Below are 22451 nucleotides of genomic sequence, written 5' to 3' on the forward strand. Positions count from 1 at the left end.
TTGCCGGTGGCGTCACATCCGCCCAAACCGGACTGGCCAATCCCTTCTCAGAATCTGCGCCGCCCCTTCCACGCCGACCAACCCGAGCTCGGCTGCCTGCTGTCGTCACTCCCCGCTGGCGCGCGCTCAGCTCCCCCTAGCATGCTGCCTTGCGGCCGGGGCTGAGGCGCTTCGGGAGCGAGCGAAGACGGGCCCGGCCCGGCCCGGCCGGGGGAGGGGCGGCCTCGGGGGCCCGGCCCGGGGAGGGGGGGTCCGTGCTCCGAGGCCCGTTTGCTCCCCGCAGTCGGGGCCTGGCGGGACGCGCCTGGGCTCTGCGGGGGGCCCGGCCCGGGCTGAGGGGGCCCGGGCTGAGGGGGCCCCGCTGGCCGCGCTCGTTCCTAGGAGCCCTTCGCTCCCGCCCGCGTCGCGAGGACCGGCCTGGGCAGGTCCCTGGGCAGCCCCGGCTCCCGCCCAGAAGGGCGCGCCCGGCCTGGGGCGCTCGGGCCCCCCTGCCGCGGGCTGCGAGGGGCCGGCGGTGCGCGCCATGGAGGGCCCCGCCGTGGGAAAGGCGCTGGGCTGGCAGGAGAAGGAGAAGGTGCGGGCGCTGCTCTGGCTGCGGTGGTTTCTGTGGCGGGGCCTGTGAGCAGGAGCGCGCCGCCCAGGCTGTGTGATTAGGTTGTGGGCACCCCGAGGGGCCGTGCAGACGGACGGGAGGACGCTGTCCCCCACCACCGGGAGAACTAGATAAAAAAGAGCTAGCTAAGTTCATGGAGGCTTGGTCCATCCATGGCTATCGGCCGGGAAGGTGTCCCTAGCCTCTGTTTGCCAGAGGCTGGGAATGGGCGACGGGAGGGGTCACTGGATGACTCCCTGTTCTGTTCATTCCCTCTGGGGCACCTGGTCCTGGCCACTGTCGGCAGACAGGATACTGGGCTGGATGGACCTTTGGTCTGACCCAGTCTGGCCGTTCTTATGACCTTATGGTGTATGGACCAATCCCACTTGCCTCACTCACCTGGGCAGACCCATTGACTTAAAGGGGAGCATCGTTTGGCCCAAAGTCACAGACAGCATGGTACAAATATGGATGGTGCCCAGACTGTTAAACCTGTAATTCCTGTAAATAGATATTAGATTCTCAGGCAAATATAAAAATTTCTTTAAGCTGAAGTTGTTGTTAATAACGATCAGTAATTATGTAAGAGAGTCTTGCTAATTTTTCAGAAAACACATATACAAGGGAGACTGATGATTTCAGGATATTTACATTTAAAGAGGAATAAAATATCCAATTATTAGAAAGCATGAAACTGCATTTAAGGGCCTACAGAAATCTCTGTGGTTCTGTCCGAAGAACATCTGAAAAGAGACCATTTGGTGCTCCAAAAAGTGCACAGACAATTATCCAGGAAACACTGTATCATTCTAAAACTATTTGACATGGTTGAAACTGGGGGCAGTTGTCCCACACTGTTCCTCAAAGGTACACAAGCCTATAACTCTAAGAATACTGACTACTGTACCATATTTACAGATGTTTACTGCTTAAGTGCGCAGTTAACAGATGAGGGTAATGAGGTAAAGGATCATTCAGCTTTAGAGAAACGTATAAATAAAACTAATACACTTTAAAAAACATTTCCTGTGTCCCTAGTACTAACTGTACATGTTACTTGTAAGAGAGACATTTTGATGAGCTCTTTAGTAAATCTTAAGCATGCTCTATGTATATTTTCCTGTGGAGTCAAGGAACTAGAGTGCGTGGCTTCAGATTTGTACATATATGGCAGATAGATATATATGATTCCATGCCATCTTACTTCCCTGTAAGCTACCTAACTTTGGTTCCAAACCTTGAGGTCCATAGCCCCAGATATGTTAGGTTGGTGTCTGTGATAAGTCTCATAATATGACAACACTTATGTTTGGCTCCCACTATATTGTTGGAGTCCAATTAGCCCATCAACACAAATAGGCTAATTTAGTCAGATCACTTCTCAGTTTTTAGAGTCAATGTAGATGTGTGTTATTGGAGAAGAGGATTGCCTTTTGGTTTTACTGTGGGCTGCATTAAGGTTATTTATTTGACCTAATTTGTGCATTTTTGTATATTCTAATGATTGATCAAGTGTAACTCTGGTCTGCTGCAGTTTCCACGGTATGCATCCGATGAAGTGAGCTGTAGCTCACGTAAGCTCATGCTCAAATAAATTGGTTAGTCTCTAAGGTGCCACAAGTACTCCTTTTCTTTTTTCTGATTCCCCAGACTTTCTCCCACTTGTGGTGGTGTGAGAAAACTACACTATTAAGGGTTTTTTCCCCTCACAAGTGATTCATAATCACTATTTCCTACTTTAAATCCTGGTTACAATTTTTTTCTGTATGTCTTTCCTTAATATTAAATTGATTCTGTAAAAATGCCAGAGATGCTTTCATAGAGAGACAAGGTGAGGAAGGTAATATCTTTTATTGGACCAACTTCTGTTGGTGAAAGAGAGAAGCTTACACAGAGCTCACCCTCCTTGTGTCTCGTATGCTGGGACCGACAAGGCTACAACACTGCATGTAACCATGAGATGCTTTGTTGTCCATTACAGGTTTCTAAAGGGTATGTGGATTATTCTGGACATCTGTGAACTACTAATGTGGTAGTTTTCATTGAATGGAGCAAAGCACAACAGAATTATCATAGAATTGTAGGACTGGAAGGGACCTTGAAAGGTCTTCTAGTCCAGCTCCGGGCACTCATGGCAGGACTAAATATTATCTAGACCATTCCTGGCAGGTGTTTGTCTAACCTGCTCTTAAAAATCTCCAGTGATGGAGATTCCATAACTTCCCTGGGCAGTTTATTCCAGTGCTTAACCACCCTGACAGGAAGTTTTTCCTAATGTCCAAACTAAACCGCCTTTGCTGCAATTTAAGCCCATTATGGCTTAACATGGGAAAATATTTATGTGCAATTTGCTTGCAGCCTGGGTTAAGGACATCCTAAGGTGCACATGATGTGGCAGTTCTAATATGAGCCTTAGGATGCTTGCAAGTACAAGTGACAGTTTCAGAGGCTGCCATTCTGGCTGGTTCAGAGATTGAAAACTCTGGAGCCCAAGCTTTTGTATTGTGTTGGCATTGGGACTAAGCAGGTCCCCCCCCTTTAATAATGAAGAAACCTTCCGTCCTTCACAAAGAGGCCAGCTCAACAAATCAAACGTGGCACTTCTAGCTCACGCTGGTTTTGAGCTGTGAAGGGGCAAAACAGTGTTAGGAAATATTTCAGAAAGTTGACCCACCTCATTATTGGATCTCCTTTATCTTGTGAAAACCTCAGTCAGCCCTCCTGAAGCTTCCCAGGAAACTTCTACCTTTCCATTGGATCTTGCAGGGCAGTTTTCAGATGGATTTGTTAATTCTGGTAAAGTTGAACAACTGGACATGTAAGAAAAAGCCTTATAATGGAACAGTTCAGATCTCCTTTGTGAGTTACTACGGTTTCTCTACAGTACACAATAGCTTATTGCTGAAATACCTCACAGAAGCTGTTGCTTGTAAAGGGGTATTTTAATAGAGAAGGATGCCCTTTGGCACTCAGAGTGGGAGAGAGTTCCAAGTCAAAGGTGTGGATGGAGAAAGACCTGAAGGCAAGAAGAGGCAAAGGTTTCAGATGGGATGGGGTGTTGAGGAAGAAGGTGTACAGGCAGAAATGGCATTCTACAGGGCCTTGTAGTTGAGGATAAAAAGATAGGGCTTGGTAGGGGAGTCAAGAGGAGGCTAGTAGAGGGATTTGAAGATGGTCTGACATGGTCAGAGTAGTGAATAAGAAGATTGGGACAGAGGCCTGAGAACTAAGCACTGGTCTTGAGCAATGAAGCCTTAATATTTCTCAGGAAGCTTGAGTGTATGGGTATCAATATTCTAGGTTTAAAATGTCACTACACAATTCTAGGCCTTGGTTTGGTTTTTACTTACTGTTGGCATCGTGTAATGTCTGTGATGTGTCATCTTTGTTTTCTAGCTGAAAGAAAAGTTAGCCTTCCTGAAAAGAGAATACAGCAAAACATTCAACAGGTTACAGGTAGGTGAGCACCATTGTTTTAACCCTGAATTATTAGGTTTGCCTGGCTCTTGTGTTTCTGAATGATAAATTTGGTGAAAGGTGCTGAGACTTTGGGAGATGAAGTTTATTCTTTAAAAAAAAAAAAAAAAACATGCAGACAATGAAATGCTGAGTCATTGATTTGTTGTTGTTTTAACAGCGTGCACAAAGAGCTGAGAGGGTTAAAAATTATGTTAAGAAAACGGTTGCAGAACAAAATCAATTGCTTAGGCAAGAGGAAACTGAGAATAATACCACAGGTAACAGTTCAAAATATAACTTCTTGAGACATTATTTCTTTCTTTAACCTCTAGGCCTTATGGATAGAGCTGTGTGATCCCACACTACAGTTCAGTATAGTATAGAAGTAGTATAATATAGTATCGTATGTGCTACATGTCAAGACTGAGGTGCCAACTCTGATTTACCACCTACTTCTGCCTATGCACCACAGTCCTGACCTATGGCACAAGCTGATATTACTGTCCTAGGGTGCTTCCGAGCTCTGCTAACACTCGTGAAAATTCTGACTTGAATTGTCCCTTTTATTCAATTGTTGCCTTACCCCTGGGCATATGTATATGTCGCCATGACAATACTCCTAAATCATGACCCACACTATCATCCCTTGTTACAGTCCTACCCCCATTTGCCAGTGCTTCTTGAGCCTGGTGTTACCACCTCAGTTCTAGTGTTGGCCAGAGTCTTCCATTTGTGCTGGTAAGTTTGTGCTTGCCTGATAGTGATAAGGATGAAACTATTCATCTCAGTTCCTTTTCAAGCACAAGAAAGGTCTTCAGAGATGAAAGATCAGTAGGTTAACACAGTGTACCACCTAGTTTCTGGAAGCATGATTTCTTATTAAGCATGTATCCATTTGGCGTATGCTTAGTAAACTGAGCATCATATGGTGTGTCATGTTATACTTCAGCCAAGAAAATAAAACAGTGGAATAATTTTTGCAGAACCCTTAGTTTGCCATTTTTGTTAAAATTGTCTCTGGTTCTGCTTTGTTGCCTCCTGTCTTAGTGGGACTCTTCTGCGGGAATGCTCTTCACAAATTGCATTTGTCTCCACAGAACTGATGGATAAACAGTCTCCCAATGATGATGATAAATCTGGAATATGTATGTTACAGACCAATACCTGTTCTGACTCAGGCACTGAGAAAAAAATGTCTGTCACATTTAAACTTGAGCCTGAATTCTTCAACAATGAAATTAACTTGCAGGAAAGTTCATTGGCAGAAAGCCCAAATAGTGACCAAGAAAATATCCTCTCTGGCCTCATGAGATCTGTTACTGAGGAGAACCAAAGCCAACTGTCAAGGAGTAGAATGACTTTGGTCTCAGAGGGGAGAGAATCAGCTTGTGAAGTGCCACCAATCAGTGCTGGTGAAACGTTGGAAAATCAAATGGGAAGTACAGAGGAGCCTGGGTCACCAGTATTCAAGGGAAGGAACACCATCTCAAACACCAAGAATAAAATCCAAAAGGCCCCCAGGCTGGTCATTGTGAGGGAAGAAAAAGATTTAACTCCTCAAGATCCACAGGTAGGAGATTTTCAGGAAATGCCTGAAGAAAATGTATTTCTGAGTGTCCCCAAACCACTTTCATGCATGTTGATGGGTGGCAATAACATTCAGCAGCCTGTGTCTCCATGTGCTGAGGACATCTGTGATAGCTATGCGCCATTGCCCCAGTGTTTAGTGGGTGATATGCCTGTTTCACTTCAAAACATCGAGAATACAGGAAAAGAACTTGCCTGTATAGAAAACCAAATGGATCGGGAAGAGTTGAGTAGGGCCTTCAATTTAACTGCAGATAATCAACCATCCCTGGCAGGCAGAAGCAACCCTAGCACTAGTGAAAGCAGACCCCATAAAGAAAGAAACCACAGTGAGACCAAGAGCTCAAGTCCTCTGAACACTGACTCTCTTCTGGATAATGTTGAAGAACCTTTGAGGAATCAAGAGGCTCAGACTGAAGCAGGGTCTCCTGTCCTAGAGAAGACTCCTCCTGCAGCAGAAAGCACACTGAGCTCTTGCACAATGATTGAAGGACTCCTCTTTCCTGTAGAATATTATGTTAGGACAACTCGGCGTATGTCTAATTGCCAGAGGAAAGTAGACCTGGAGGCTGTCATTCTCAGCCAGTTGGGCAGGAGCAGGAAAGGGCTGCGAAGTAAACATAAGCAGATAAATTCAAATTCAGATCAGCTCTACCAAGAAACCGCCAGAAGTGATTTGCAGGCAGGGGGCACTCCGTTCCCTTTTCTAGGTGCAGAGAGTGACCCAGTGAGTTCAAATAGTTCTGAGAAATCTCTCCCTCCATCAGATGAGAGCTGCACTTCCAGTGGCTCTCTTTCTCAGAAGACTGTTATTAGTGTGAAACAAGCTAAGGGAAAATCCTGGAGGAGAGGAAGGGGCAGATGGGGTTCTACCTGCAGACCTGCACTGAATGGGTCACAAGCACATCCTGAGACTTCAGATCTTACAGTGCTAAAGGAAAACAGTCATCTCTTGTCAAATGATTCTCAACCTGGAAAGGAAAACTGTGAGGGTGACCATGAGAGGTCACCTATAGGCAAAACAAGGGTGCTCGTCCCTGCAGCTGGTGAGGCTACAGAAGCAGAAATGACAGACATTACATGGCCAGCTGAGGCTGATCTTCCTGATGTAAGCCAAACATTCAGCAAATGCCATCAGCCTCCATTAGAACATATTCAAAATCCACTCCAAGGAAATAATTTCTTAAATCCATGGGATGAAGCTTTCTCCAGCCCCACGCAAGATCTGGAAGCCAATGTAAATGTGAGTCAGGCTGATAAACAGCCAGTGGGGCACATTAGGAATCAGTGTGTTCAGAAAGCCTGCCGGGCTGAGCAGCTGCCAACAGTTAAAGAATCTCTACTTCAGCATGATCTCCCAAGTTCCTCCGTGAAACGTAAAGTGAGGCAAGGATCTAAAGGTACCTGACTGAATTGTTGTGCAGAAAAATCAGAGAGTTCCCTAAAGCTAGGACTTAAGTATTGCGGAGAGGGAAAGACCATACAGGGCTAGTACCCTTGCTCCTGTATGTCCTTAGCCCAGCATGGGTTCTTTTTTTCTTGAACTCACCTTCCTGCCTTTTTGCTACCTAGATGTCCCGTCTTCTTGCTGGCTGAGGTACCTTTTTCTAAAGTACCTTTTTGTGGTTGATCCTCCTGCAGATATGACCTCTCTTGTTTTCCATATTTTAGAGTCAGAAAAATTGAGGGGAGAGTTTCCAGCAAATAAACACCTCAAAAGCTCAATTTCTGGGCCTTCTATGATCCTTAAACTTCTCCTCCCATGCTTGGCCTTTGTTCCTCACTGTTGTGAAACAGATAAGAATCAATGGCTGGGGAACTATGTGGAAAATACTTGGGCCAGGAGCAAGGTGTGCATGAGTCGCATGCTTACAATACTCAGGGCATGCGTGCAAGGATGGGATTTGCACAGACGTGCCCTTCTCTTAGTCTTTTAGAACACCAGTCACCATAGTATCCAAGCATCAACAGTGCTTAAGTGCTTTACAAAGCACTTGGCACTGTCCAAGGCACAGATAAAGATAGCCCTTGCCATCAAAAGTCTGGAAACAAAAATCATTGGGGGGAGGGAGCATTTTTCACCAAATAGCTAGCAGTGCAGTCAATTCTAGCAGCGTCTGCAGGTGAAGTTTAGCTAGAGTGTGAAAGCAGAGTGACTTTACCCAAGTAGTACAGTAATTGCCCCAAAATGTGTTTCTGAGAAAATCTTAACTTCTGTTGTGAAATAGACAGAGGCTTTGTTTTAATACGTTAAATGAGAGAAGAGAATTGCATGTTTGCTGGGTATGTGTGCAACAAAGTGACGGTCTCTCTTCTAAGTTCTCAATTCTGTACTATCATGCTTTCCTATTTCTAGGTAAAAGAGGGCGCAGTCAACAGATGGACTTGGAAGGTCCAAGTCCTCTAAGCCATCTTGGTCTGGATCCTATGGCCTTCGACCCTCCCTTTCACTTCCAGAATGAGATGCTCAGTGTCAAGTGGCTGCCCTCTAAGCTGGACATCAGAGACTTTCATTTACCCGATGAGGAGTTTGGTCTCCTTAAATTTGAGAAACTACAATCCTGCACAGTGAAACAGCTGGAGCCCTTTGTTCCTTCAGGGTCTGAACACTGGCTCCAGAGTGCTGGAGACACTGTGGCTTTAGGGGACATGAGACTTAAACAAGTGAATACAGAAGGGAAGAGTCTAGAAAATAGCTTTATTTCTCCTTCAAAGACTATGTCACCTAAACTGCCTCACTTAGAAGGGCAGTTGCACAAGAAGGGGCTTTCTCCAAGCGAATTGCTGCTAACTCCGGCAAGTTCTGTCTCAGCTGGTGCAATCAACCAGCTGGAATCACAGATTCCTACACCTGCTTTCCCTGTCCTGGGTGCAACCCCAGCTATCCTATCACTGGTACACAATGAGGCCTTACCTGACACACTTTCTGTACTTCCTTTGCAAGTGAAAACAAATCTCTTCAAAGAACCAGCCAGTCATGTTGTGGATGGGAGAGAGTGTAATAACTCCACAGGTACATTGCACTCAGATAGCTGCAGAACAGGATCTGACTGTAGGTCTGATGAAGCTGTCTCCCTCAAAGAGTATCAGCAACCAGGGAGCGGTTCCAAGGAGTGCTGCGGTGCAGAGGTAAAAGCAGAGACTCCCTGGCAGGGAACACCAGGGCAGTGGTTCTATCTACGAGCCATCTTTCCCAAAATCTGTTCAGGTTCAGGGACACATTTTGAAGGATTTGCTCTGCTACAAGGCTGGGACGGCCTGGACAAACTCAAACATTTACAAACAGGCAGCTAAGGGAAACCACTGCCTCTGGCTGCACACAGAGCTAGCACGCAGGCCTTCCTGCGTGCTAGCTCTGTGTGCAGCCAGAGGCAGTGGTTTCCCTTAGCTGCCTGTTTGTAAATGTTTGAGTTTGTCCAGGCCGTCCCAGCCTTGTAGCAGAGCAAATCCTTCAAAATCCCCCTTGCTTAAACTTGAACAGTGGGCTTTGCTGCTCGTTATGGGAGGTAAATTCTAACCATGCCAGTGAGCAGAATGTTTCTTGGGCACCTGGTCAAAGCCGATCTGCCTTAAGAAAGGCTCTTGGCTGGAACTCTGTAAGGACAGCAATAGAGAACAAAATAGTCAATGTAATAGATGGGATTGGAGAAAGGAAGGAGTAACTACACCCAGAGTGGTGATCGACAAAACACGGTTACGCTTTGCATGGGTGCTGTTTGTGAAAGGCTGGGGTTGGTTGTGGGAGGTTTGGAGGTGGGTATAAAGAAAATTCAGAGAGGGAGATAATCTCTTGTTTTCCAAAATGTGCTAGTACAAAAGTGATGTTCTTAAAGCTGCTGTCCAGCAATCTGCCGTCGAGTGAGTGCGCTCTTTTGCACATGCACTTGTACATGTGGAGCATTATTTTTTGAATTTATATTTAATCAGTCCATGCTTTTTGTTTATACAGAACAAACTGACAGCAGAAGAGTTGGCCGTGGTGCTGAGTGACAGCCTGAGAGCCAGGAGCTTGCAACTGGCCTCAAAGCTAAAGGTTGGGGAATAATATTTTGAGTTACATCCACAAATGGAGTTTTTAAATAAAAAGTATTTATTTATTTACAGAGACTTTTAAAATATGTTTATATGAAGTCTAAATAAAAGCACAATAAAATGAATATAAACAATGCAACGCAAAACAAAATAGACGAGTAAAAAAAAATAGACTCTGCCCATAATCAGTCAGTCCCCTCTTCGTCTTTCACAAAAAGCAACTAGAGATCTTGAGTCAAATTCCAGTGCATCTAGGGTGACCAGATAGCAAGTGTAAAAAATCGGGACACAGGGTGGAGGGTAATAGGTGCCGATATAAGAAAAAGCCCCCCAAGTTGGGACTGTCCCTATAAAATCGGGACATCTGGTCACCCTAAGTGCATCTGTGTATAACTGAAGAGCAAATACACACAAAAATCCCAAACAGTGAAGTGTCTCAACAACTGCAAATGTATCAACTGACAGAACGCAGACACTGCTGTTCAGCCTCAGGGAAAATGGTTGCCTGATTCTTGCTTCTCTACTGCTTCCCCAAGCGTTGCAGACTGTGGCTGGCGGCAGTGCTTCATTGTTCTGTCCTTCCCCCTCCATCTCTGAAAGTTATTTAGCGTTGCTCCTTACTGGGTCAATGCTGATAGGTCTAGAGCACGCTGACATTCTCGCCTGCTTGGAGCTGAACTTGGCGTTCGATGCATCTGTGTGCCACAACTGAGGCAAACATGGCTTGGGGTTGTTTGCCCAGCTGAGCCATCAGATCTCCCTCCCACATGGTCTCTCCTCACTGTCCACCTTACCTTTTATGCCTTGTCGGGGGTAGAGAACAGTTGGTGGGCAGGGCAGTGACAGCTGTGGTGAAGTCCACTGAACTCTAAAGCTCTAATGGAACTTGCAGAAGTTGGGTCATCTCTAGGCCTGGGAACCAAACCCTGCACAGCCAACCAAAAATAATAAAGTTGGGTCCAAATGTTTCTTTACAAGGATGAAGAAAAATGCTGCCATCTATTTAAAATTAAACCTTGGCTACAGTGGTCCTAAGTGATCTGTGTTACCTGTAGCCTCTCCCCTCCCGCCTGTGAAAAGGAGGCAAATAGCAGCACTAAGAACAAGGAGGTGCTGTGCAAGCTTCATCACACAGCTTGTCTACTGTATCTCAGTCCTGATGTCCCTTGTGTTTCAGGTCTTAGATCCACCTTTGCAGACTCTCTGCTGTGTACAAATGGCAGGTGGTTTTGTGCCATGGGTGGATGGGTAGATATCCATTACTTCTACGACAAAACCACTAAACTCGTTTTCCTTATGGCCTAACTGGCATTGGGAGTCAGGACTCCAAAGTCAAAATTTAAGGCACTAACCCCCAACTCCAAACCTCCATCACACTAGCTCTCTGGAAGTGATTTCATGCAAGAGTCAACCTGAATCTCCAGGCTGAATATCCGTAGTTGCTGGAATAACTTCAACAGTGTTTTGTTTTGAGCAGAACCTCTCAAGTTCTTGTGCTGTGGACGTGAGCACTGTCTGGTGGGAATCAGCTGGCTGCACAGAGCTGTGTATCGTAACTGCTTGTGAGACTTTCATTTCCCTGTGGAAACCTCTGGCTTCCAGCCAGTGGAGAAAGGTGTATACCTGGCACCTTACAGAGGTAGAGTACACAGAAGTTTCTTCTTCACTTTGGGGCAGTTTTCTGGTAGTATTGGGCCACTTCCCAAGACACACACAACCTGTAGACTCACAAGGGGGAATGTACATTTTCTTACACGTAGTGGGCCAGATCCTTAGCTAGCACATGTTGGTGTAGCGTCATTGAGGTCAGCTAAGCAACTGGATTTGCACCAGCTAAGAATGTGGCACAGTATTTTGAACAATTCAATTTCACATTAAATTTTAGTTCTTTACAATTGTATAGATCTCCGCATACTGGATGTTGATTGTACAGCAGCATGACTTCTTGGTGTCCTCTTCATGTCCTTAAACTCCTCAACTTCTTTTGACGTCTCCTCTTATCTTTCCAAAGGTCATTGCCTCTTTGTTTAGGTTAAGGACAAAGTTGATGATTGTTGATTCTTTGCTGCATCTATTTCTTTTGAAGACTGAGAAAATAAATCATGGTCCTGCAAACAATGCAGTCTTTCCTTGATAATGGGGAGAAAGTCAAACTGAGAAGGACCTTATGGGTGTCCCTAACTAAATCCCTGTCCTTTGCCTTCACAGATTCCAGTAATACAAATTGTTCCCTTGCCAGATGTCTCTAATCTTGTATGTGTTGCCTTGGGAGATCTGGAGATTGGAGAAATAAGGTGAGTGTTTCTGGCTGTGTGTTTTTATTGCATACTGAACATTTCCAACCTGATTTCTCTAGCTTGACTGCAGATAATTTTGTGTTACTTGACCTCTTCTCTTGCCCAGAGGCTGAAGTAGTCTCTTGCTGATATGTCAGTTTTAAATGATCTTGCACATATTAAAGCATTTTTGAAAATATCTGAGTAAAGGCAAAAAATCAACTCTAAAAAATCAACTACAAAGATTCTCTTACGCTTCATTTCCTCCCATTGGTGTAGGTGTGACCGTTTTGAAACACAGTAATTTCTGTGTGCTACAGAAGGCCAGATTTGTGTTCCATTTCCTTCGCCTTCATTATGATGTAGATTTCTGTTCTGATTTGATTTAGGCTCTTGCTTTGTTCTTCTGAAGACGGCTCCTTAAAGCAATCACTAGTGAAAACTGGGAACATAAAAGCTGTTCTTGGTCTGACAAACAGGAGGCTGGTCAGTAGTAGTGGGACACTTCAAGACCAGCAAATCGAGATAATCTCCATTTCAGAGGCAGGAAGGTAAGCAGTCTGATATTTGTGGTGTTTTCAGTACAGGGATGGGAGAGCCCTCAGGAGATGTCACAAAGGCCAGGCAGTGGTATCTGTGGAGCCGAGGGGATCGTATGCTGTCCTTTCTGGAGTATTGCTGTGTGTGAACCATTCTCTTGTGTACTGAATGCTGAGAGTCTTTTCCCATGTGCTGTTTATGTTCATGTGCTCCCTAGAAGCAATGAGAGGCAGACTTTGATGCCCCCAGAAGAAACCATTCTGGCTTTTGCTGAGGTAGAAGGGATTCGAGATGCCTTGGTTGGCACCACTGCAGTGAACAGCCTTGTTGTTTGGTCAGTGCTTCCTCTGAGATTACACTCTGTCACCAGGGCTTTTGGGGAGGGACTGTTGCTTGTGGAATGATACAGTGGGAGGGGAGGGGATGTATAGTGATTTTGGCTGTAACCGCTAGTTACAGATCCTATGTGGTGGAGTTTGCTGCTGGTTTGTCCTTAAGTTGTTAATTATTTTTAAATCCATTGTCAGGGGGCCCTAGAGCCTGGAACAGAACTTTTTTTCTGATATGTTCTTATAAATCTAGATGAACATATAGCTAACGAGCTGTGCTGCCATCCCAGCGCTGCTCACGGCATGTGTATGTTGCATCCCTTTCCCTCATCCGTTGTCTACCACCTTTTTGGAGTGGTCATTTGTTTGGACGGTGCCTTGCTCACTGGTGCTACTGCAGTCTAAATAATAAATACAAATAACAAGAGGATTATAAAACATTCCAATGATCTGTTTCCATTTTCTGCAGGAACTTGAAAACTGGCCAGATTCTGAAAAAGATGCACGTTGGTTATTCCTACCCTGCCTCTATCTGCCATCGCGCCTATTCTGACTCTGTATGTATGTGAAATGGTGTCGTTCTATTTGTGCCGTGTGTGTCTGTGGCTGGGGTTCAAAGGTGTAGTTGTCTAAAAGAGGCTCCTGGATTTCAGGACCTGTTGTGTTCAGGTCCACTAAGAAAATTGAAGGGAAATGGAGTTAGTTTGCGGGGAAGAAGTTGAATCACTTTTCTCAATTTCTTGCCCTTTTCACAGCTATATTAGTAAGCAGAAGAGTAACGCCACAGTAGATTCAAAAACAGCTGCCAAAACATTCTGTGTGTGTGTGTTTCAGAACTATCTTTGATTGGTGTGATTGGACAGTTAATCTTTCCCGATTTACTAATGGCTAGCTCCGGCTACAGTGATGGCACAGCATCATCCTTGTAATTCTAAAATTATTTAATAATTACATGCACCCCAAACACTCAGAACTTGATCTAAACACACAAATTTGTGTATGAAGTCTTGGTTCTAATTCTGATGGATCTTCCCATTCATTAGCACCTCTGCCATGATTCCTGAATGCTTTGCCCACTTGCATTCTTAGGATTCTGGACAGGCGTTTATATCAGTGAACATATAATCCTGTGGGTGTGTAAATTTAGTTCTCATCAGTGTGTGGATTAGTAGCACTGGCTTTAGCCAGACAAGAAGGGGACTCTTCAAGATCTCTCTCCCAGTGCACTCAGTCCTGACTTTCAGCCTGGCCTTGCCTTAAGCAAAAGCTCCCAGTCATGTCTAATTGCGCAGTAGTTTTGTTATGTGAATAAATGACTAGATTGAGACCAACAAACTCATTTTCGGTGTGAGTTAATCCTGATTTGAGGTTAGCTATTCTGATCTGAAAAAGAAGTGCGTAGATTCATTGTCATTCCACTGCACCAAATAAATCCTAATCAGCCAGCCTCCCAGCAGCTCCTGCATTTGTTTGTATTTAATTTGATAAATACCAGGAGTGGTAAGTTCTTACTGCTTACAGCATCAGCTGACATGGGGTTCTGATTACAGGAGAGAATTGACCAATGATTGGGGAAAAAACAGCTTGTTGTTGTTTTTCTCTTAACATTCACTCTAGTGACGTATTTTTCCTTTGTAAATCAGGGCCTCCTGTTTGTTGTTTTAAGTCACCCACATGCCAAAGAGAATGAGTCCTGTGGAAACCCTGCATTCCGGATGAGAGTGTTCAATCCCAAAACAGCCAGAAGCACTGGGGTAATGTTCTTCTCCCTCCCCCCTGGACACAGTGGAAGGCAAGTACCTCAGGAATAATCCACATTTATTTCTTAGACTATTTTTTTCAGCAGAGACCTGGAATTGTTCAATGATAAAAGGAGTCTGTGGGGGAGCCAAAAAGCTTGTAAGCTGTGAGGGGCCGTTTGTCCTCTAGCTGATGATAGTGTGGTTCTGATAAGTCGCTTTAACCTTTGTATATACAGGAGATCACAGTGAGGGTGTTGCCCATTTCCTGCCTGCTTCCTGCACATGTCTGGGAGCTAACCTCTGAGCTCCCTGCGTCCTGGCGCACCAGGGAGCTCTTTATAAGAAAGCCTGTGTTCAAGCCAGGGAATTGCTCCTTTGTAGACGTCACACTTTGTTTACTTTCACAAAATGTTTGTGGGAGGAGAGATTCTGTAACTGCAGCTGTAATTTCTGAATCCACAGGCAAAACCTCTGGGGAAAATTAGGCAATTTAACACTGTAAATGCTTAAAACTGTTTGAGGGTCTTATCTCTAGATATAAGTACATTTATTTAGTATCAGATTGCCATTTGTAGCTAGGTGACCTGCTCTCTTTCCAAGATCTTAAATCTGGAGAGTAAGACGTTGTCTCCAATCCTCCAAACAGTTATGTGCCTAAGAAAAATTACACAGACGTGTAAGTGTTCACAGATTGAGGCTTTAGACTATGACAATGCTTAACAATTGTCTCCTACCTCTCTTGGTCAAATGCAATGAAGACAACTTAAAACTTCAGTATATTTTAGTTTCCTACAATTGGCTTACGCTCTAATAGGTTTCTTTCTCCTTAAGAGGCTTTTCCATGTGGAAGACTTTTATTTCTTTTTCACTCAGCAAATCTGAAATAAAACCTTTAAAATATTGTGTAATGATATTTTATATGAAGAAACTCTGCAGAGTACTAATGGTTCTGTGCATGGTATTAGGTACCTGGAAGGCGAAGTGAAGGGTGTCTCTGCAGCAGCTGTGCTAACATCTGGAACAATCGCAGTATGGGACTTATTTTTAGGCCAGTGTACTGCTCTGCTTCCACCAAATGCTGATGGGAATTGGTCTTTGGTCAGATGGTCAGTCACAGATTCCTGTCTCCTGGCTGGACAGAAAGATGGAAGCGTGTATGTGTACCATTATTCACAAGCCAAGGCAGTAGGAAAGTAAATGGGTAATATGATGGATTCTCAAAGCTAACAGGAGAGTTTGCACTGATAATCTAAAGTAAATTGAGCTGAATAGAATTTTGTGTTGAAGAAAGATTCCTCAGTGTCATCTGTTCACTTTCCCATAAGTAAATTGCATATTTTTCACTTTGTCAGGTTCACAAGATCTGTGAGATGATGCTGGCTGACTTTTTGAATGTGTCTTGTCTTGTTCACTAGATCTGTGAAGCCAATGGCACTGTGTTTAACAGTAATTGGCTAGATCTACCTGTTTGCATTCAGGGTTTGTACATTTCATTGTGAAAAGCATTTTCAGTGGATTATGTAGATGTAAGATGCTATTAAACTTTATTTTTGTAAACTCTGCCATGCTTCTAGCTGAAGTGATTTTTGTGTCACTAATTTCATTAGTAAAAAAATTTATTTCCGTAATTGTGGACAGTGATATATTCAGTGATCTAAACATAGCTAGCGCTAGGTCATTCTGCATTGATGAGAACAGCAGTAGAGAACCTCTGCCATCCAGCCATAACCCAATCCTGCCCAGTCAAGCCACTGTGAAAAAACACCTCCATCCTGCTGCCTTCAGGTGTAGGAGTAGTAGGTGTAGGAGTAGTGCCTAAGTAGGGCACCTCACTTAGGTCTCAGGCCTATAACTATCACCATTCTCAGGTTGGAATTTTGTGATTCACTCCCTCCAGATCCTGGCATCTTAGACTGCAAACTTCTGTGATTCGCTGATCCTCTCAGCAGGTCTGACTTCAGCTCAGCTCCTGCAGTCAATGACAAGCTTATTCAGTGACCAGCCAGCCTTTCATAAGAACATAAGAATGGCCATACTGGGTCAGACCAAAGGTTCATCCAGCCCAGTATCCTGTCTACCGACAGCGGCCAATACCAGGTGCCCCAGAGAGAGTGAACCCAACAGGTAATGATCTAGTGATCTCTCTCCTGCCATTTATCTCCACCCTCTGACAAACAGAGGCTAGGGACACCATTCCTTACCCATCCTGGTTAATAGCCATTAATGGACTTAACCTCCATGAATTTATCCAGTTCTCTTTTAAACCCTGTTATAGTCCTAGCCTTCACAACCTCCTCAGGCAAGGAGTTCCACAGGTTGACTGTGCGCTGAGTGAAGAAGAACTTCCTTTTATTTGTTTTAAACCTGCTGCCCATTAATTGCATTTGGTGGCTCCTAGTTCTTATATTATGGGAACAAGTGAATAACTTTTACTTATTCACTTTCTCCACACCACTCATGATTTTATAAACCTCTATCATATCCCCCCCTTAGTCTCCTCTTTTCCAAGCTGAAAAGTCCTAGCCTCTTTACTCTCTCCTCATATGGGACCCGTTCCAAACCCCTAATCATTTTAGTTGCCCTTCTCTGAACCTTTTCTAATGCCAGTATATCTTTTTTTAAGATGAGGGGACCACATCTGTACGCAGTGCTCAAGATGTGGGCGTACCATGGATTTATATAAGGGCAATAAGATATTCTCCATCTTATTCTCTGTCCCTTTTTTAATGATTCTTAACATCCCGTTTGCTTTTTTGACTGCTGCTGCACACTGTGTGGACGTCTTCAGAGAGCTGTCCACGATGACTCCAAGATCTTTCTCCTGATTAGTTGTAGCTAAATTAGCCCCCATCATATTGTATGTATAGCTGGGGTTATTTTTTCTAATGTGCATTACTTTACATTTATCCACATTAAATTTCATTTGCCATTTTGTTGCCCAGTCACTTAGTTTTGTGAGATCTTTCTGAAGTTCTTCACAGTCTGCTTTGGTCTTAACTATCTTGAGCTGTTTAGTATCATCTGCAAATTTTGCCACCTCACTGTTTACCCCTTTCTCCAGATCATTTAGCAAAGCCAAATGCACAAAGCAAAGTACTGTTTATTCAGAACAAAAGCATTTCAGAGGAACGATATCTTAAAAGCAATAAACTATGTGTACACACCACTGGTGTGCCAGGTAACTATCTTCCACTGGGAGACCCTGGCAGGTTTGAAAGCACTTCAGGTCCTCCCGCAGGACCTGTTTCTGGTCACAATCTCACATCTGTCAGTTCTCGGATGGAGTGCCAGTGGAGCTCTCCTGAGGTCAAGGCAGATATTTTATGCAGTTTTAAGTCCTTTGTCTTTTAAAGCCTCTTGAACTAGTCAAACCAGCCTATGCTATTTCCCGGGGGGGGGGGAGGGCGCAAAATTTGCGACCTGTATTGGTTCGGTATTGGGGATTTGCGTTAATTACCCCCCTCCTTCACTCTTTAGTTCTTGAAGGAAACAATCTTTAGTTCACCCATTGAGCCAGGAATACAATCACTGACAAGCCCATAAAGATATGTAGAACATTCATAAAGTTAATACAATCAATAGTCTTTGAGTAGTGAATGATTCCACCAGGCTCTTGGCATCTCTCTGGGCAAGCTCTGAGTAGTAGCAGGGCCCTGGCTGTTTTGTGCAAGCCCAATCCAGCAGGTGTTCTCAGAGGCTGCCCACAGATTGGACCCTGCAGGTGAGATAAGAGGGGGATTGCCTAGTTTGAGGCGCCTGTGTCAAGGATTTAGTGGCATTAGGGGTATGCTGCAGTTGTGTCCCTGTAGTATAGACACTTCCTCTTATCAACAGGTGGGGTTTTTCCATCAGTGTAGCTAATCCGCTTCTCTGAGAAGCAGTAGCTACACCAACAGAAGAATTCTTCCATTGACCTAGCCACATCTACAGTGGGGGTTAGGGTGACCTGACTATGGTGCACAGCAGGGCATGTCATTTTTTTACAGCCCTGAGTGACGTAGCTTGATTGACCTAAGTCAGTGGCTCTCACTTTCCATATGCCTGATTTGTGTTGCGTACCCCCACGTTTCGCCTTACTTAAAAACTACATGCTTACAAAATCAGACAATGTACAAAAGTGTCACCGCACACTGTTACTGAAAAATTGCTGACTTTCTCATTTTTACCCTATAATTATAAAATAAATCAATGGGAATATAAATATTTTACTTACATTTCACTGTATCGTCTAAAGAGCCGTCAAGTCGTATGAAATGCTAGTTTGTACTGATTTCGCTAGGCTTTTTATGTAGCCTGTTGTAAAACTAGGCAAATATCTAGATGAGTTGATGTACCCCCTGGATGACTTCTGCGTATCCCCAGGGGTACATGTATCCCTGGTTGAGAACCACTGACCCAGGAGCGGATTTACCATGAAACAAACCATGCGGTGATGCAGGACCCCCAATGACGGGGGCCCGCAAAATGCAGGACAAATATCTGACAACCTGCCCCTGAGTTTTGGCTGGTGACGCAGCAGGGCTCAGGCAGGCAGGCTAGCTGCATGCCATGGCCGGTTGCCCCACACTGCTCTCAGAAGCGGATGGCTGCTGGCACCCCGCACAGCACATGGAGACCCACTGCCCCCCTCCCCCCAAGGGGCATGCAGAGACATGCCAGCAGCAGGGATGAGTTGACTCCCTCCTTGCTCCCGGAAGCGGCCGGTATGTCCCTGTGGCCCCTGGGATGGCAGGGGATGTGTCTCCACACTGCCCCTGCCCCGAGTGCTGACTCCGCAGCTCCGATTGGCTGGGAACTGTGGCCAATCGGAGCTGCGGGAGCAGCACCTGCGGGCGGGGGCAGCACCTGCAGGCAGCGGTGTATGGAGATACCCCTGCCTAGGTGCTGCTGCCAGAGGGTGTGTGTGTGCTGGTCACTTTGGGAGCCGCGCCTCCCGAGGTAAGTGCCACCCACCTGCCCCACTCCCGCACCCCAGCACAGAACCTGCACCCAAACTTTCTCCCAGAGCCCATACCTCTCACCCCTCCCACATCCCAATCCCCTGCCCCAGCCCAGAGTCTGCACCCAGCACCCAAACTTCATCCCAGAGCCCGCCAGCTGCATCCCCTCCTGCACCCCAACCCCCTGCCCCAATCAAGGTACCTCACTTTTTCATTTACTTCACATTACTTATAATATAGGAGGAGGATGAACAAAAAAAAAGAATGAAAAACCAGGGGGGTGGTGATGAGAGAATGTTCTTTTTCTTGGCTGGGTCCTGCGGGAGGTCCCCCAAAATGAAGCTGCACACAGGGCTCCACTAACTCTAAATCCGCCACTGCACTGACCTAAGTTTTAGATGTAGACCTTGCCTAGGACGTAGATGGCTTTGTGAATGGCCACCAGCAGAAATACAGTTGGCAGCTGAGTGGGGCTTTTGATGATCTAAAATTTGGATTTAAGTACCTAGGTGGCAGCTGGAGAATCTAATCTCTCTTTCATGTGTTATAATATATATTCTTCTTACTGTATTTTTCACTCCATGCATGTGATGAAGTGGGTTTTTCCCATGAAAGTTTATGCCCAAGTAAATTTGTTAGTCTCTAAGGTGCCACAAGGACGACTGGTTATTTTTGCTGGTACAGACTAACACGGCTACCACTCTGCAAACTAATCTCTTTGTGGATCTAGCACTGTAGCTGATTCTGATGATGCTTTTAACTGGTGGCCAAACTGCCCCACCAGCCACCCATCTCCTCCCTCCAGAGGTGCATGGGGCAGAGGCTAGGAGTGCGCCTAGAAGCGCTTAGCTGGGCTGGGGCTTGTTGCACCAACGCAAACCCCTGCAGTAGATGTGCTTTGCGGGGAGGGGCTGGTGTGAAACTCCCCAGTGCAGGCAAGATGCAGCCTATGTAATCTGTGCTCCTCTCACCCTTGCTCTACCCCCCGCAGACTGTAGGTTCCTGAGGCAGGGCCTGGCCCCTCGGGAGCAGGATCCCTGCGGGGGGGGGGGGGGTAATGCAGCCCCTGGCCCCAGGGGAGCAGGATCCCTGGCAGTGGTGTAATGCAACCCCTGGCCCCAGGGGAGCAGGATCCCTGGGTGTGTGTGTGTGTATAATGCAGCCCCTGGCTCCAGGAGAGCAAGATCCCTAAGGGGTGTGTGTATAATGCAGCCCCTGGCCCCAGGGGAGCAGGATCGGGGGTGTGTGTGTGTAATGCAGCCCCTGGCCCCAGGTGAGCAGGATCCGCGGGGGGGGGGGGGGGGGGCCGTGTAGGGCAGCCCCTGGTCCCAGGGGAGCAGGATCCCCGGGCGGGGAAGGCAGCCCCTGGCCCCAGGGGAGCAGGATCCCGGGGGGGGGGGGTGTAGGGCAGCCCCTGGCCCCAGGGGAGCAGGATCCCGGGGGGGGGGTGTAGGGCAGCCCCTGGCCCCAGGGGAGCAGGATCCGGGGAGGGGGGGGTGTAGGGCAGCCTCTGGCCCCAGAGCAGCAGGATCTGGGGGGGTGGGTGTAACGCAGCCCCTGGCCCCAGGGGAGAAGGATCCGGGGGGCGGGGTGGGGGGTGTAACGCAGCCCCTGGCCCCAGGGGAGCAGGATCCGGGGGGCGGGGTGGGGGGGTGTAACGCAGCCCCTGGCCCCAGGGGAGCAGGATCCGGGGGGCGGGGTGGGGGGGTGTAACGCAGCCCCTGGCCCCGGGGGATCAGGATCCGGGGGGCGGGGTGGGGGGGTGTAACGCAGCCCCTGGCCCCGGGGGATCAGGATCCGGGGGGCGGGGTGGGGGGTGTAACGCAGCCCCTGGCCCCGGGGGAGCAGGATCCGGGGGGCGGGGTGGGGGGGTGTAGGGCAGCCCCTGGCCCCGGGGGAACAGGATCCGGGGGGCGGGGTGGGGGGGTGTAACGCAGCCCCTGGCCCCGGGGGATCAGGATCCGGGGGGCGGGGTGGGGGGGTGTAACGCAGCCCCTGGCCCCGGGGGATCAGGATCCGGGGGGCGGGGTGGGGGGGTGTAACGCAGCCCCTGGCCCCGGGGGATCAGGATCCGGGGGGCGGGGTGGGGGGGTGTAACGCAGCCCCTGGCCCCGGGGGATCAGGATCCGGGGGGCGGGGTGGGGGGTGTAACGCAGCCCCTGGCCCCGGGGGATCAGGATCCGGGGGGCGGGGTGGGGGGGTGTAACGCAGCCCCTGGCCCCGGGGGATCAGGATCCGGGGGGCGGGGTGGGGGGTGTAACGCAGCCCCTGGCCCCGGGGGAGCAGGATCCGGGGGGCGGGGTGGGGGGGTGTAGGGCAGCCCCTGGCCCCGGGGGAGCAGGATCCGGGGGGCGGGGTGGGGGGGTGTAGGGCAGCCCCTGGCCCCGGGGGAGCAGGATCCGGGGGGCGGGGTGGGGGTGGGGTGTAACGCAGCCCCTGGCCCCGGGGGATCAGGATCCGGGGGGCGGGGTGGGGGGGTGTAGGGCAGCCCCTGGCCCCGGGGGATCAGGATCCGGGGGGCGGGGTGGGGGGGTGTAGGGCAGCCCCTGGCCCCGGGGGATCAGGATCCGGGGGGCGGGGGGGGGTGTAACGCAGCCCCTGGCCCCGGGGGAGCAGGATCCGGGGGGCGGGGTGGGGGGTGTAACGCAGCCCCTGGCCCCGGGGGAGCAGGATCCGGGGGGCGGGGGGGGGTGTAACGCAGCCCCTGGCCCCGGGGGATCAGGATCCGGGGGGCGGGGTGGGGGGGTGTAACGCAGCCCCTGGCCCCGGGGGAGCAGGATCCGGGGGGCGGGGTGTGGGGGGGTGTAACGCAGCCCCTGGCCCCGGGGGAGCAGGATCCGGGGGGCGGGGTGGGGGGTGTAACGCAGCCCCTGGCCCCGGGGGAGCAGGATCCGGGGGGCGGGGTGTGGGGGGGTGTAACGCAGCCCCTGGCCCCGGGGGAGCAGGATCCG

At 47.9% G+C, this 22451-nt stretch overlaps 1 protein-coding gene across 6 annotated transcripts; it reads left to right on the forward strand.

Moving 5' to 3' along the window:
- Positions 1-237: 237 nt before the first annotated feature.
- PALB2 (partner and localizer of BRCA2) lies at positions 238-17478 on the forward strand. Of its 6 annotated transcripts, none has more exons than XM_048866962.2 (13): positions 238-574; positions 3992-4051; positions 4233-4332; positions 5152-7041; positions 7998-8770; positions 9591-9674; positions 11151-11312; positions 11882-11967; positions 12339-12500; positions 12707-12823; positions 13288-13375; positions 14462-14610; positions 15526-16120. In XM_048866962.2, exons 1-13 carry the CDS (start codon positions 524-526, stop codon positions 15755-15757), a joined length of 3954 nt encoding a protein of 1317 aa, XP_048722919.2. In that variant the 5' UTR covers positions 238-523; the 3' UTR covers positions 15758-16120. The 6 variants fall into 6 exon arrangements, with proteins under 6 accessions (XP_048722919.2, XP_074989456.1, XP_074989457.1 ...); XM_075133355.1 differs by lacking the exon at positions 15526-16120 and adding an exon at positions 16458-17478 and having other exon boundaries at positions 440-574; XM_075133356.1 differs by having other exon boundaries at positions 440-574; positions 15913-16120.
- The last annotated feature ends 4973 nt before the right edge of the window (positions 17479-22451 follow it).

Source organism: Caretta caretta, chromosome 10, assembly GCF_965140235.1.
Source record: "Caretta caretta isolate rCarCar2 chromosome 10, rCarCar1.hap1, whole genome shotgun sequence".
NCBI lineage: Eukaryota > Metazoa > Chordata > Testudines > Cheloniidae > Caretta > Caretta caretta.

Coding starts and splice junctions, on each gene's coding strand:
- PALB2 (XM_048866962.2), top strand. CDS start 524: ATGGAGGGCCCCGCCGTGGGAAAGGCGCTGGGCTGGCAGGAGAAGGAG. Junction 575..3,991: donor GCTGGCAGGAGAAGGAGAAG/GTGCGGGCGCTG, acceptor TTTGTTTTCTAG/CTGAAAGAAAAGTTAGCCTT. Junction 8,771..9,590: donor AGGAGTGCTGCGGTGCAGAG/GTAAAAGCAGAG, acceptor TTGTTTATACAG/AACAAACTGACAGCAGAAGA.